This window comes from Anastrepha obliqua, chromosome 2 (genome assembly GCF_027943255.1).
Source record: "Anastrepha obliqua isolate idAnaObli1 chromosome 2, idAnaObli1_1.0, whole genome shotgun sequence".
NCBI classification, from domain to species: Eukaryota; Metazoa; Arthropoda; class Insecta; order Diptera; family Tephritidae; genus Anastrepha; species Anastrepha obliqua.
The window spans coordinates 118,602,844-118,616,423 of NC_072893.1; the positions used below are offsets into that span (position 1 = coordinate 118,602,844).

Below are 13,580 nucleotides of genomic sequence, written 5' to 3' on the forward strand. Positions count from 1 at the left end.
GAGTGAAGATCAGCCAGAAGAATTGCAAGAGTTACCAATGTATCCAGAAAAGGTAACAGTTTGGTGCGGTTTATGGGCTGGAGGTATCATTGGACCGTACTTCTTCAAAGATGCGGCGAATCGTAGCGTTACTGTGAATGCTGAGCGCTACCGTGAAATGGTATCCAACTTTTTTTTCCCCAAAATGCAAGAGCTTGACTTGTATGACATGTGGTTTCAGCAAGACGGTGCCACATGCCACACAGCACGCGTAACAATGGACTTGTTGAGAGACGAGTTCGGTGAACATTTTATTTCACGTTCGGGACCTGTCAATTGGCCACCCAGGGAGGCTATGTTAAAGCTCATGCCTATTTAGACAAGCCTGCTTGAATTAACGCATTGGAAGACAACATTAAAGCATTTATATCTCACCGGCTAAAACATTGGAAAGAGTATGCCAAAATTGGACTAAGCGGATGGACCATTTGAAGCGGTCAACATTTGCATGAAATATTCTTCAAACATTAAATTATATGGACTGTACTATCGATTTAAATAAAATTTTCATGCATTTTTTTGAATTTTACGTGTGTTTTTTTTGAAAGACTTTCCTATAGCTCTTAAAAGATTATCCTTTAGCTTCCACAGCCCATTAACTAGGGAGAGAGCGGTCCGCGCGCTCCTGTGCCGCAAATTTTAAACTATTATATTCACCTCGAAACGACTTTTTTCGGACTGGTCTTGTTGAAAAAAAAAAAAAACTATTCAATCGAATCGTCGGAAATTTTAATATGTTGGTCACAACATTAATGGCTATCGTCCGTAATGTTATTATTTCAATTATTTCGTTTTTTTTTTATTAAAAAACTAAAAAAAGCCGATTTTTAGAGTGTCAAATTGAAAACCGCGCCATTTTGTCAATTTTCTTTTTTATTCTTGTTTTTATATTCCCTAGCTGGATATAGCTACTGATTAATATTTTTTTTGGTGTTCGTGTTTCAGTTAAATAGAAGAGCCAGAATGACCAACATCGTCCAGGCCCAATTTTTTGGGAGGGTCAATTTCAGCGCCATTTTTTAAATTATTAAAATTAAAAAAAAAAATCAGTTTTGTATGTAACAGAAGTTAAATAAAAAGTCTAAAAAATATCGTTTTTAATTTTTTTATTGTAAAAAAAAATTCCTAAAAATACTCCAAATCTTCGAGATCTTAACCACCGGGACCCCTTAAGGTATTTTGAAGCAGAAAAAATATTTCAGCAAAGTAATCAAATTAGACTGTGGTTAAATAAGTATATTTTGCGCTCAAATTTTTCCCATCAATTAGAAACAGAAAATTAAAAAAGGGGTTGCCATTGTTTGACTGCATTTAAAGAGTGAACAAGAGGAAGAACGCGGGTGAGAGGTTTTCCTCTTCAGTTTAAATGAAATGCAATTACGAAATTGATAGATACAACTGGGGAGTGAGAAAGAAGTACTTGAATATAACTGAATGAGATATCTGTAATTTTTCTTTTTTTTTTTTGCTACGGTTATTTGCGTCCAATTCAATCTTCTATCGCATAACCTACTAGAAATTCGTTTGAAATCAATTCCGTCGCCGAATCACTGAAGCACATAACCCACACTCAATCAGCCAGTCAACCAAACCAATCAACTAACTCAGCAATCAGCCCAACCCAGCAATCAGTTATTCAGCAGCAATTCATTTATTTGATCGAGTTTAATGAGTATCAGCACGCAGCCATACACAGCGCAAGAATAACGCTGAAAGTAAAGATAAGCTTACATATTTACATGCGGTTTGAGGGCTCACTTGAAGACATTTGTGTATATGCCCCGAGCCCGCACTGAAGTACTTGAAATGTAAAATATTTTTGAAAATATTGCAGAAAAACGGAAAATTACAAAAAATGCAATTTTTCACAACGAAAGGAGTGTGAGACAATAACAAAATGCAAAAAATAACAAAAATAATAAATAGAAAAAAAATCGAATGACCTCGCTTAGGCGCACTTGCATGCATACAAATGTATGCACGACACTCGAGTGCGTGTGGATTTTTTGAGCCCGTTCAAGTGTGAGTGTATGTATGAGTGTATGCGTGTTTGCTTCGGCTCCCATCATGCTTGTTGCTGCATGCTTGATGAGTTGACGAGGTTTTCCAGGATATTAAACGTTACGTTAATGAGGACGATTATGTCGATGAATTTTCACTGATGTTGACGTTGATTATAAAGGATTTGTATGGAGTGTGCGGAGAATGCGGCAGGGAGGAAACACGCCATCCGGCACTAAGCTACCAGCCAACCAACTGGGTGACTTACGGACGCACCAACCAACGGCACACCAACGCCAATGACAGGCAACAAGCCGTCCGTCAGTTTGTCAGCCAACCAGCCAACCAGCCAGCCAACCAACCAACCAACCAGTCATCATCATCTAGCCATCCATCAGCATCAGCGCGCTGTTTAGCTTCGTTTACCTCATTTTAGTGATAAGTTCAGTTGATTGATTTGCGAATGAGCAGGTCGTTAGGGATTCAGGTTGATTGTTGTTGATGTTGCCGCTGCTGTCGCTCCGCCGCCATCCACCGACCGCCGTTGACTGCCTGATGACTACTTCACTTAATGCAAATTTCAAATTGAGTGTTGCCTAAAGCGTTTTTTGCCTCATTGAATATGTACGGGCGAATTCTTTCGTTGACTCGCCTCGTACCCCATACCTCCATACTTTGCACTCAGTGCCGCTACTTGTCCTAATACTCGCACCCAGCGAAACCCATCGCCAGCGCCTAACAATGGTATTTGCTATTACGCCATTTGCCCATCCCTTCCATCTATCCGCCCCACCTATACAATTCAGCGTATCTCATCTGCGCATCCATTCAAGTCGAATGCTGTCGTCTCATTGTATAGCCTCATTTTGGACAACAACATCGCAACGAGGATGCACCTGCTTGATTTTTTAGTGCGGTATAATGAATCAGTTGAAGTATTCAATACTGTTGGCGATATGCATGTGTTTGTTATGCTCGAGTTGAAGGACTCTACTACAGGCTGGCGGGGTTTGTATGCGTAACTTTTCGTCCTCCACTCGTGTGCTCTCAAGTGGTGTATATTCGGTATTAATGTGGCGCTTAACGATGCACTTGCATAATGCATTAAATGTGGAATAGATACTTAGTATTACGTGTGATTAAATTAAGAAGCATAGCGGGAGAGGGAGTGTTGTGAGCCTTCGGATAGGCAGAGCAATGCACCACTCAATGGGAATGCAAAATTCTCTATACCACTTGGCTTGTAAGGCTCACTTCTGACTAGGGAAATAAAATATAGAAATGTTTTACTATAGGAAATTCGTTTGTATGAAATGGAGAACTAGTGACAATCTAAGGCAGTGCTGTATTGTTTAACGAAATATTAAGAGTGGAGATAGTAACGGTTGAAAATGCCAGATCGCATTTTTTATTACTTGGTTGACGGGTAGATTCCTCTTGTTTTAAGACTGAATTCCGAGAATTTTAATTCCCCATTTTAATCCCATTAAAATCGTAACGTAAGACGAAAATGCAACATCCTTCTTTGCTAGGAAAATACTTTGTACATTCCCGTAGGTTGTTTTAGGGTTGGCAAAGGCATCTACACAGACGGGCTGAACCTAAACCCACAGCTACCTGCACACTTTCTAGCTGAGTTAATAGCTTTAAGAAGCAATTGCGTTGTGGATCAGGGACTTGTCTGTTTTACATTAAACTCGTAAGATCAGATGAGAGCTCCACTGTTAGATGCAAAACCCTTCATGGCCAAGCAAATCCTTTGTACATTCGCGTAGGTTTTTTTTGGATCGGCAAAGAAGTGCTGAACCTACATCTAGGGCTATTTGACTAATGCAGCGTCTTTCAAGCTGAGTTGATAGGTTTAAGAACCGACCGCGTTGTGGGTCAGCAATCAAGCTGTCATAAAATCTCTATATTATTTTCTCCAAAGTAGTAATTAGCTGACTTGGGAGACACACGTTTCACTGAAGGTGAATAGTGCATTGAAGATTTTTCAGCAATGCCGTAGAGCCTTTGGCAAAACTTGGGGTCTGAAACCTGCTGTGGTCCTATGGATATACACGGCACTTATCAGACCAATCATCACTTACGCTTCTGTGGTCTGGTGGCGACGGAGCCTGGTTAAGTCCACAATCCGGGAACTATACAGGCTGCAAAAAAGTGTATGTTTATGCATCACGGGTGCCATGAGTACAACCTCTGGTGATGCCCTAAATGCTATGCTTGATTTGCTCCCCCTGGATCTTAAGATACAACAGGAAGCAATAAAAGCAATGTGTAGACTCCATAAATATGGTTTCTGGCACGAAGATGGAACTTCGGGACACAGAGAAATCTTTAAGTTGCTGTCGGAGCAGTATCCACTGTTTTTGGCACCTAAAGATGACCTGATACCCACAGTTTCATTTGGAAGGAAATTTGATGTCAGATTGATGTCAGAGCAATCCAGAATGCATGCAGGGAGGTTTGACGGATATTTTCTTTACCGATGGGTCCAAGACTGAAATAGGGTCTGGAGCCGGATGGTACTTAAACGATAGTAATGAGTATCACTATTCCATGGGGGGAATGGCAACTGTTTTCCAAACAGAAGTTTTTGCCATCCTAAAAGTAGCCGAATGGATAATCGAGATGAGATGGAGCGGGAAACATATTGGAGTCTTCAGTGACAGTCAGGCTGCATTGAAGGCCCTGGAGAACGCGAAGCAAACCTCTAAGATTGTTCAAGAATGTAAGAAGAAGCTTAATTCTGTCGCAAGACAAAACAGGCTTGTACTTATATGGGTTCCGGGACACTCCGGTGTTCAAGGAAACGAAATTGCCGACGAATTGGCCAACCGTGGATCAGCGGTGCCCCCACAGGGGCCAGAGCCAATAATCGGAATCAGTCCCGCAGGAATCAAGAATTGGATCAACGATTATGTAGGCAATCAACATAAAGAGCGATGGTCCGGTCTAGAACGCTGCAGAACTGCAAAGTGTTTTGTGACAAGTCCGAACAGAAAACTGTCAAACTTTCTTCTAAAACCTAGAAGGAAAGACATTCGGTTGATGGTCGGCATCATTACAGGACACAACCCATGGGGTCAGCATATGACCACCATTGGAATCATCGAGGACCCGGTATGCCTGTCATGCTTGGAGGAGGCGGATAGCACTGAGCACTTTCTCTGTGAGTGTCCTGCCTTTCCTAGAGCGCGACTACGAGTATTGGGTTCCGATGTCATGAGAATGAGTAATATTCGTTCTCTAAAACTGGAGGATATTTACAGATTTGCCAAAGAATCTGGAAAATTCTCACAGGACTAACTATCTCTATCTCTGTCTCTATTCTTTCCTATCTCTTTCTCTGATACTTTTCTCCTTCCCTCCTTGACTATCTACCCCCTTTCCAGAGCTTTAAATACAATGGGCTTTTTAGCCTGAGTGTTTTAGGAGCTACCAAATCTTCTGGTGCTCCTTGGCTCGACCTTTTCAAATTCATTTTCAAATTCAATTAGCAGTAGAGCTATTCTGGGTCCCTGGACACAGAGACATTCGTGGAAATTTTATAGCGGATGAGTTGACAGAGATGGGAATTGATTGCAATTCAGCCCTTAAGTCTATCTTGTATGTGGGCACCCCTTATCCTTTACGAAGCACTGGATCACGCTAGTCTAAACCCCAAAGACCAACAGTAGGTGGACCATGGATACCTTTTTTGTTTTTTTTTTTTGGTGGGTGAGGTAGGGTTCAAAATGCCTTCGCATTTACAGCGACCGTCGTCAACTGCGTCGAATGGTGTGGCCACTAAAAAAATCCCCCTTCCTCTACTGGTGAGTCTCCCTTTCCGGAAATACTTTATGCATTACTTCGGTGGGGGCAGTCGGGCGTCCATGAAATATTATATATCAAAACTTTTCACCCACGTCTGGGCCCTCCATATTTGTATGTATTTTCATGCTATAGACTTGTGGCTCTGTGCCGTCGTAACAGTGGTATGTGGAGTGTATGTGTACGATATCGATAGTTTCACTTGCCACGAACCACAGAACCCTTTCTGAGCTAAGTAGACAGGTCTGACCGGAAGAAATGAACACAAAATTCGGTCCCGCAGGTTGATTGTTGTTGATGCTGCTGCTGCTAATGAGAGCAAAAAGGTAGTAATCGCTTGGTGTCAGGTCCGGACTAAATGGTGAATGCAATAAAACCTCGCAGCCAAGCTGCCAGAGTATTTGACATGACAAGTCACTACATACGTGTGTGGCCCTGCGTTGTTCTAACGGCACCCAAAACTTTTTCTGTTGGCCGTCAATCGCTAGCTTCAAACGTTCCAATTGTTGACAATAGAAATCTGAATTTAGTGTTTCTCCATACGGAAGCAACTCATAAAAAAGTCACTCCTTTCAAGAGCCACTACACTCAATACACAGTAGAACCTTCCTGGCCAACAGTCTTGGTTTGGTCGCCGTTTTAGCTACGTCATCGCGCCTTGATCACGATCTCTTTCGCACAATATTGTCGTATGCGACCCATGTTTCAACGCTAGTCACCATCCGTTTGGGAAATGGGCCGATTTCATGCCGTTTGGTCAAGGCTTCGCAGATGGAAATTCGATTTATTATGTTTTTGGTGTCAATTGGTGTGGTACCCAAACATCGAGCTTCTTTTTGAACCGAGCTTTGAGTAAATGGTTTCAAACTATTGTATTATCGATTTTTAGCTCCTGGGTGATGCTACGACTACCAACATCCCGATCAACTTCGATACATTACGAGATGACCATCGCTACAGCCATCTACCGAGAAAATAAAGGATTTCTTTTTCCCCAAATTAATATATTCCATTGCATTCAAAGTGGTCTTCCATCCATATTTTATTGCTAGTGGCAGGGCTTTTCCCAATCCTTGAAACACTTGGTCATCAGCTCTTCCAGCGATGCGATCTTTATCCCCTCAATCGTGGCAAATCTCCTGCCTAGAACGAGAATTAGGCACGCAGGAGGGCGAGAATATTTGGCGGCTAAAAGTGCCAAGGTAAGTCTGTTGTTTTTAGTTAAAAAATGCAGATGCTTTAATCCATTTTTGTCGATAGCAAAAAATCATCAAAAATGCCAAATCATATTTTACCTTTAGATCTATGAAAAACCAATGAAACCAAAAATGCAGAATATCCGTTAGTATCAACATATATTGGGCAGATGTGTCGCAATATAACAAAAAAAAAAAAAAAATGTAACAAAAAAAAAAATGGAAAATAGAAAAATTTTTAAAGTCACCTGTTTTTCAATAAACCTCCTATTTGGATATATGAGCCCTTGAATTTGAAAGTGGTATAAGTCATATTTTCCTTAATCCGAGATATTTAGAGTTTTGCATTTTAAAGGAATAAAAAATATTTTTGTACTATGGAATATGATTTTTCGACAGTAACGTAGTGCCAACAAACAAGTATTTATAATGATTATGAAATTTATAATCATTTTTAAAAGGAAATGTGGTTTTGAAAGACCTAAATGACTTTTACCACTTTCAAAATTAGCTGCATGACTTTATAAATGACTTATACCAGCGAGGAAACATTTTTATTAGTAATTAACATTTTATTCAAACTCATTTCATTGTAACTAAGTAAATTATTTATTAGTATTTAGGGAAATAAAGTTTTTGGTAAAAATTGGTGGGATATACCTGTAGGGTAGTAAATCCATCATATCTTTTATCTTTTTTTTCTGTTATTGGTCTAATGGTTGTGTATAATGGAAGTTTTCGTATATTCTAGGTCTTCCTCTTTTAGGCGAGAGGTCTAATACTTTGAATTCGGAAATGTCATCCAAAGAAGTTTTATAAAACTTTTTATATGGAGCATTTTTTGGAAATCTGATCCATTGTATTTTTAGCCAAGACACAGCTTCTCCATTGGTGTTTTTCTTTCTATCATTCGTTGCTTCTTTTAGTTGTTTTGTCTAAATGATGTCTTTCTGAGCCATTTGTACTACCAAAAATTGGTTTTTCTTTTTATATAATTCTATTAAATTGTATTGTAATAATGCTTAGGTATGTATAAATAGTTCGATTTTTTAATTTTAGTTTGTATCAAACCAAAATAGCAATCTTTTGGCAAAAAAGAATGGCCGGATACCATAAATTTATGATCAACCGTTTCAACATTATTATCAGATGACTGAACTATTTTTAACCAAATTAAAGCTATGTTAATGTTACGAATTTGCTCTGAATAGGCATAACCGTAAGCTATGACATGCTTTTGAGTGGTAATGTCACGAATCAACTTCGTGTGATCCTCTTGATGTGATTGTTTCATCCCATGCATAAATTTTAGCACTTTTATTGTGGAAATTATGAAACCCTAAATTGTATACATGCATGTTGCGCTTATAATAAACTACCGAAATAGAAAGTTTTGGATAAGAAAGTGCTTTCTGAATTCCGTACATTTAGATGAAACTTAACATTTTCTCATATATCCTTAGTAATTTCTGGGCCGTATTTGTTTATTGATTGTTTTCGAACCAAACCATACAGAAACAAATTCTGTTTTTCGAAACTTGCTAATTTCCAAAAAGAATCAAAATTAGCTTTCCTGTCTTCATATCAGATTCCATATATAAATGTTTTGGAACAAAGGTAATCTTTATTTTCGAAAAGCTTGCCACTCACATGCTTAGACTCTTTTGTTTCATATTCCATATGCCAAACTTTGTGAACAGACTGACTTATACCACTATCAAAAAAAACAGTAACCGTATTTTGTTTATCAACTAAAAAAGAAAACACATTTAATCGAGTTAATTTTCATGGAATACTTTTAATCTCTTCAGATTATGTTATTTTGTTAAGATTTGATATGAAATAGCTGATAAACTAAATTTTTGACTTATACCACTTTCAAAATCAATTGCTCATATATGGACGCAAAATTAAAAAAAAAATACTCAACCAAACTTAACAAACGCTTCTAATATAAAAATTAAACTACTAAAATAAATTTTGAAACGCCTCATTCTTCTTCACTTTTCAAACGAAATCACCTCCCCCGCAATCCACATTTATTTCACTTCCCAACGGTCGTTCAAAACGAATAGGAACATACAAATGAAAATTTGCTCAATAAGCGTAAATTTTCATTTATATGAAAATTGCAATCATTGCTCGGACGTCAAAAGAAAGCAAACAAGTAATAATAATTTACATCAAAAAGAAATAAATAGGTATAAGGATGAATTGATAATCTGTGTTGCTTTTGAATGCTGCGCAGAAAGACATAATTTGTTTCTTTAGCAAAAGAAAAAAAAAAGAACACAAAAAATCAAGAAAATCAAGAAAATGAGTAAATGAAATATGAATAATAAATTTCACCAAATCAGCAAATAAGAAATTAATTCATTCACAGATATACCAACACAGATAAGTACGACTTCGCAATGCTGTCGTTGAATGAGGAGAGTAAAGAAGAGGAAGAAAACTTAATAAGACAATTTTGCATGCCAAAGGACTTCTTCAATGGACTTCTGTGAGCTGCATTAAGCAACTTTTATGGTTGTTTTTTTTTTGTTTTTTTTTTTTTTTTTTGTAGAAATAGTATTAGAAATTGATGAATACATACATACATACCAAAGCATTTTTCTGACTGCATCTTTATGCATTTATTTTTATTTTAAACCTGTCTTCGCAACTGGTTCTGCTTCCTACTTTATGACGATTATGTTTTGTAGTTTTCTATGCTCTTCAGTAGTTGCTAGTTATAATCACTGTTGCCAGAAGTGCAGATTCAATTCATTAAAAAACAAAAAAATTCAAAGAAGCCTTCACAAAAGGTAGCTGGAAAATAATAACAAGAAACTAGGACCGAGTGAAGTACCCCCCAGAGCTCCTCAAGAAGATCATAGAAATGCGACCACAAATTTTACTAGACATGCGCAACGCCTGTCTAAGCGATGAAATTTTCCCAGAAATCTGGAAAAAGCAGCAGCTCGTGCTAATAAATAAAGGCAAACGCAACCCGAACCTCCCATCAGCAAATCAGCCTTTATGAATGCTCGATACAGCAGGCAACCTCCTTGAAAGACTGATCAAACTTCGAATGAGCCCTGCCATATATAAGGCCGGAGGACTATCAGCAAGACAGCACAGCTTTGGACGCGGAGAGTCTACAATAGGAGCTGCAATCGAAACTGTCATAAACAGCGGAGGAGCAGCGCGACAGGGCAGTATTTGATCGAGAAACATAGTCCTCCTTGCTGCCTTAGATGTGATGAACGCTTTCAATAGCGTAAGATGAGCGCACATATTAGCCGCCTTCGAACTAAGGTTCAAAATTCCGGTATACCTACAGCGCATAATGAAGAATTAATTTTTTTACTGAGACAAACTAGCAAGTACAGCACTCAGACAACATGAAGTCCATTGTATTGCACTTGGGTTCCCTTTTTAAATTTTCTTTAAATCTACCCAACCTCCGAAGAAATCTGAATAGACCATGTGGGTCGAAGAACCCGAGGTGGGCGCTTCTTAACACATCAGTACCAATGCCACATCACACCCCAAGCCCGATTCGAGCGAAGGTCGGGCAGATGCACAGAAAGTGGTCCACCATTTCATAGTCCTCTCCACATGCTGGGCAGAGTGCGCTGTTTGAGATGCCTACCTTTCCAATGTACTTCGCCCACACAAAGTGGCCCGTCATCAGTCCAACCAGTTGCCTACAGTCCCTTCTGCTTAACAACAGTCGGCCTGACATCGAAATCAATTTTGCCCCTATGCAGTCTCTCTCAGCCTGCCAAGCTCGCTTGAAGTAACTCGTTTGCTAACCGTGGCTTTGATGGCTGCAGAAAGGAGTGGCACAACGGGTTCCGGGCCAAACAAATTGGCTTCAGAGCTCACCCTAGCTAAAGAGTCAGAGAGCTCGTTACGCGCGATACCCACCGATCCCGGGACCCATGTTAGGATTAGAATATTATATATACGTACATAGTTCAGCTTGGATTTACCGGACTCACCTAACCCTGAAGTGGTTGAAGGGCTGTCTAAGGCCATGAGCGCAGCTTTGCTGTCGCTGCAGACACATACAGATCTGCCTCTCCATTTGTTTTCCACAATAAAGTTCATTGCTTCATGAATAGCATAATAAAATAATTACTTGTGAGTAGAGGAATTACAAAATACAGATGGATCTTGTTGTAGTGACGTCACATCCGGAGCGGCACAAGGATCAATTGTCGATCCCGACTTGTGGACATTCTGTTAGAAGCTAGCAATTCCGCTAACCACAAAGGAGGTGCTAAAATATCTAGCACAAGACTGAACTCAAGACTAACCTTCTGGACCCAACTAAATCACGTAGCAGAGCAAGCCGCAAGAAAGACGCAGGCATTCCTACTCAGTAGAATGATGGTGAACATAGAGGGGCCAACTCAAAGAAGACGGGAAATTATGATGGCTACCACGCTTTCTGTTCTTTTATACGGAGCTGAACTGTGGGCAAAGGCGCTAAATGCAAATCACAGGTGTAAGCTCCTAGCAGCGGTACAACGAATGGCAGCTCTGAGAGTTGTTCCTGCCTATCGCACCGTATCAGGGCCAGCAGTTCAAGTGATCAGCGGTTCAATACCGATCGATTTACGAGACTTTGGCTGGACAAAGTTGTGGGTAATAAAGAACGAGAGGATGGAAGAAGAAGTAGGCAAATTTGTAGCGCGCGAAATAAAGGACGAAACGATAAGGCTATGGCGAGACTGCTGGACATACGAAACACCCAGCAGATGAGCAGGCAGGTCACTACATGGAACAGCAGGAACTCGGTGACATTTTTTCGGTACTGGAAGGTGTGAGGTATAGAGTAAGTACTTAGTCTTGCCATAAATTCTGTGGCAAATTTCACAATGCATACGGCGAGAACAAATTCACAGAAAAAATTCCGTTACTTTTGCCTTTGTTCGTATGTATTGTCTACTCATAAATTGTACTCAGTTTTGTGGCAAATTTCGCTTGTTAACAATGGAGTGCGCAGCTAAGGCAAATCGCATTGCAGTGATTGCATTACAAAGGGGTGGTAAAAGTGCATGTGGAATTTACGAATTGCTGAAAAAACTTAATTTTTCGAGAAAGTTTGTTTATCGCACTACGAATCGTTTTTCCCAAACGTCTGAAGTGACAGACAGAAATATATTATATGTATATAATTGGCGCGTACACCCTTTTTGGGTGTTTGGCCGAGCTCCTCCTCGTATTTGTGGCGTGCGCCTTGATGTTGTTCCACAAATGGAGGGACCTACAGTTTCAAGCCGACTCCGAATGGCAGATATTTTTCTGAGAAGCTTTTTCATGGCAGAAATACACTCGGAGGTTTGTCATTGCCTGCCGAGGGGCGACCATAATTAGAAAAATGTTTTTCTTAATTTTGGTGGACAGAAATAGTACGTTCGAGAAAGAGTTCGCAGAAATCCCATAAAAGCCGTTCGAGAAAGAATTCGCAGAAATTCCTTTAGAAAAAAGAAACCCATGTCCAGCGAAATAAGTGTATCGACCAGATCCATGTCAAGACTAATTAGAGATGAGCTCCACAATACGAGAAAACTTATCAGGTCTGAACATAAGCGTGTAAGGCAAGTTGATAGCTCTTTCTCGAATCTATGGGTGGTGGTGCATGGCCATTCTTTGTTCGTGCAGTGATTTGTCTGGTTAATTCCGATAACGAACGAGACTCAAATATATAATATTAAATACTTACTTTCAGGATTATATAGCCTTCTTTCATGCGTACATCGTGAATGTACAAGTATTTGAATGTGTTTATATAATATAAGTGGAGTCGTACCTGTTGGACAAATTGCGTCTAGCAGTAACGAGATTGAGCAATAACAGGTCTGTGATGCCCTTAGATGTCCTGGGCTGCAAGCGCACTACAATGAAAGTATCAACGTGTATTTCCTACTCCGCTGAACCACTTTCATGCTTGGAATCGTGAACTGAAACTGTTCACATGAACTTGGAATTCCTGGTAAGTGCGAGTTCCTCTTCCGTCGCTCAACCATAGGGATGTTAAAAAATAATCGATTTTTGCTTTAATCGATTTTTTTTTTCTTATTATCGATTTTTTGTAGTCGATTTTATTAAAGGCGAAAATCGATTTTTAATAAATCGATTATATGAATTACACATTTTAAATCGATTTTTGTAAATAGTGCCATCTGTGCGACGGATGATAAAATGGATAAGTAAGCTAACTAATGTGAACAAGTCGATAAAAATCAGTGCCATCTTTACGTACAAATATGTAATGAATTGTGATCCTGCCTTTATTTATTTCTTGGAAGCTTTGAAGTGTCGAAATAAATATTGGTTTAACCATAAAAATGTCTTCCGCTGCTAAAACACCCAGAAGCTGCTGGCGCAAGTATTTTACAATAAGGAAGGAAAATGCAACCGCAAAATGTAAATACTGCCCAAAAGAGTTAAAAACATGCAATAACACTACAAACTTGAAACAGCACATGGAAAGAAAACATTCTGATGTCTTACAAGCTGACGAGGTAAAACTCA

General features: G+C 39.4%; 1 protein-coding gene across 1 annotated transcript in view; it reads left to right on the forward strand.

Annotated features, from left to right (window-relative positions):
- Nucleotides 1-13,238: 13,238 nt before the first annotated feature.
- Nucleotides 13,239-13,580, forward strand: part of LOC129238386 (E3 SUMO-protein ligase ZBED1-like) — a 69,849-nt gene continuing 69,507 nt past the window's right edge. The window contains exon 1 of the mRNA XM_054873410.1: nucleotides 13,239-13,570. Within this exon, the coding sequence (XP_054729385.1) occupies nucleotides 13,394-13,570 (177 nt within the window). The 5' untranslated portion in view covers nucleotides 13,239-13,393. The remainder of the gene's footprint in view (nucleotides 13,571-13,580) is intronic.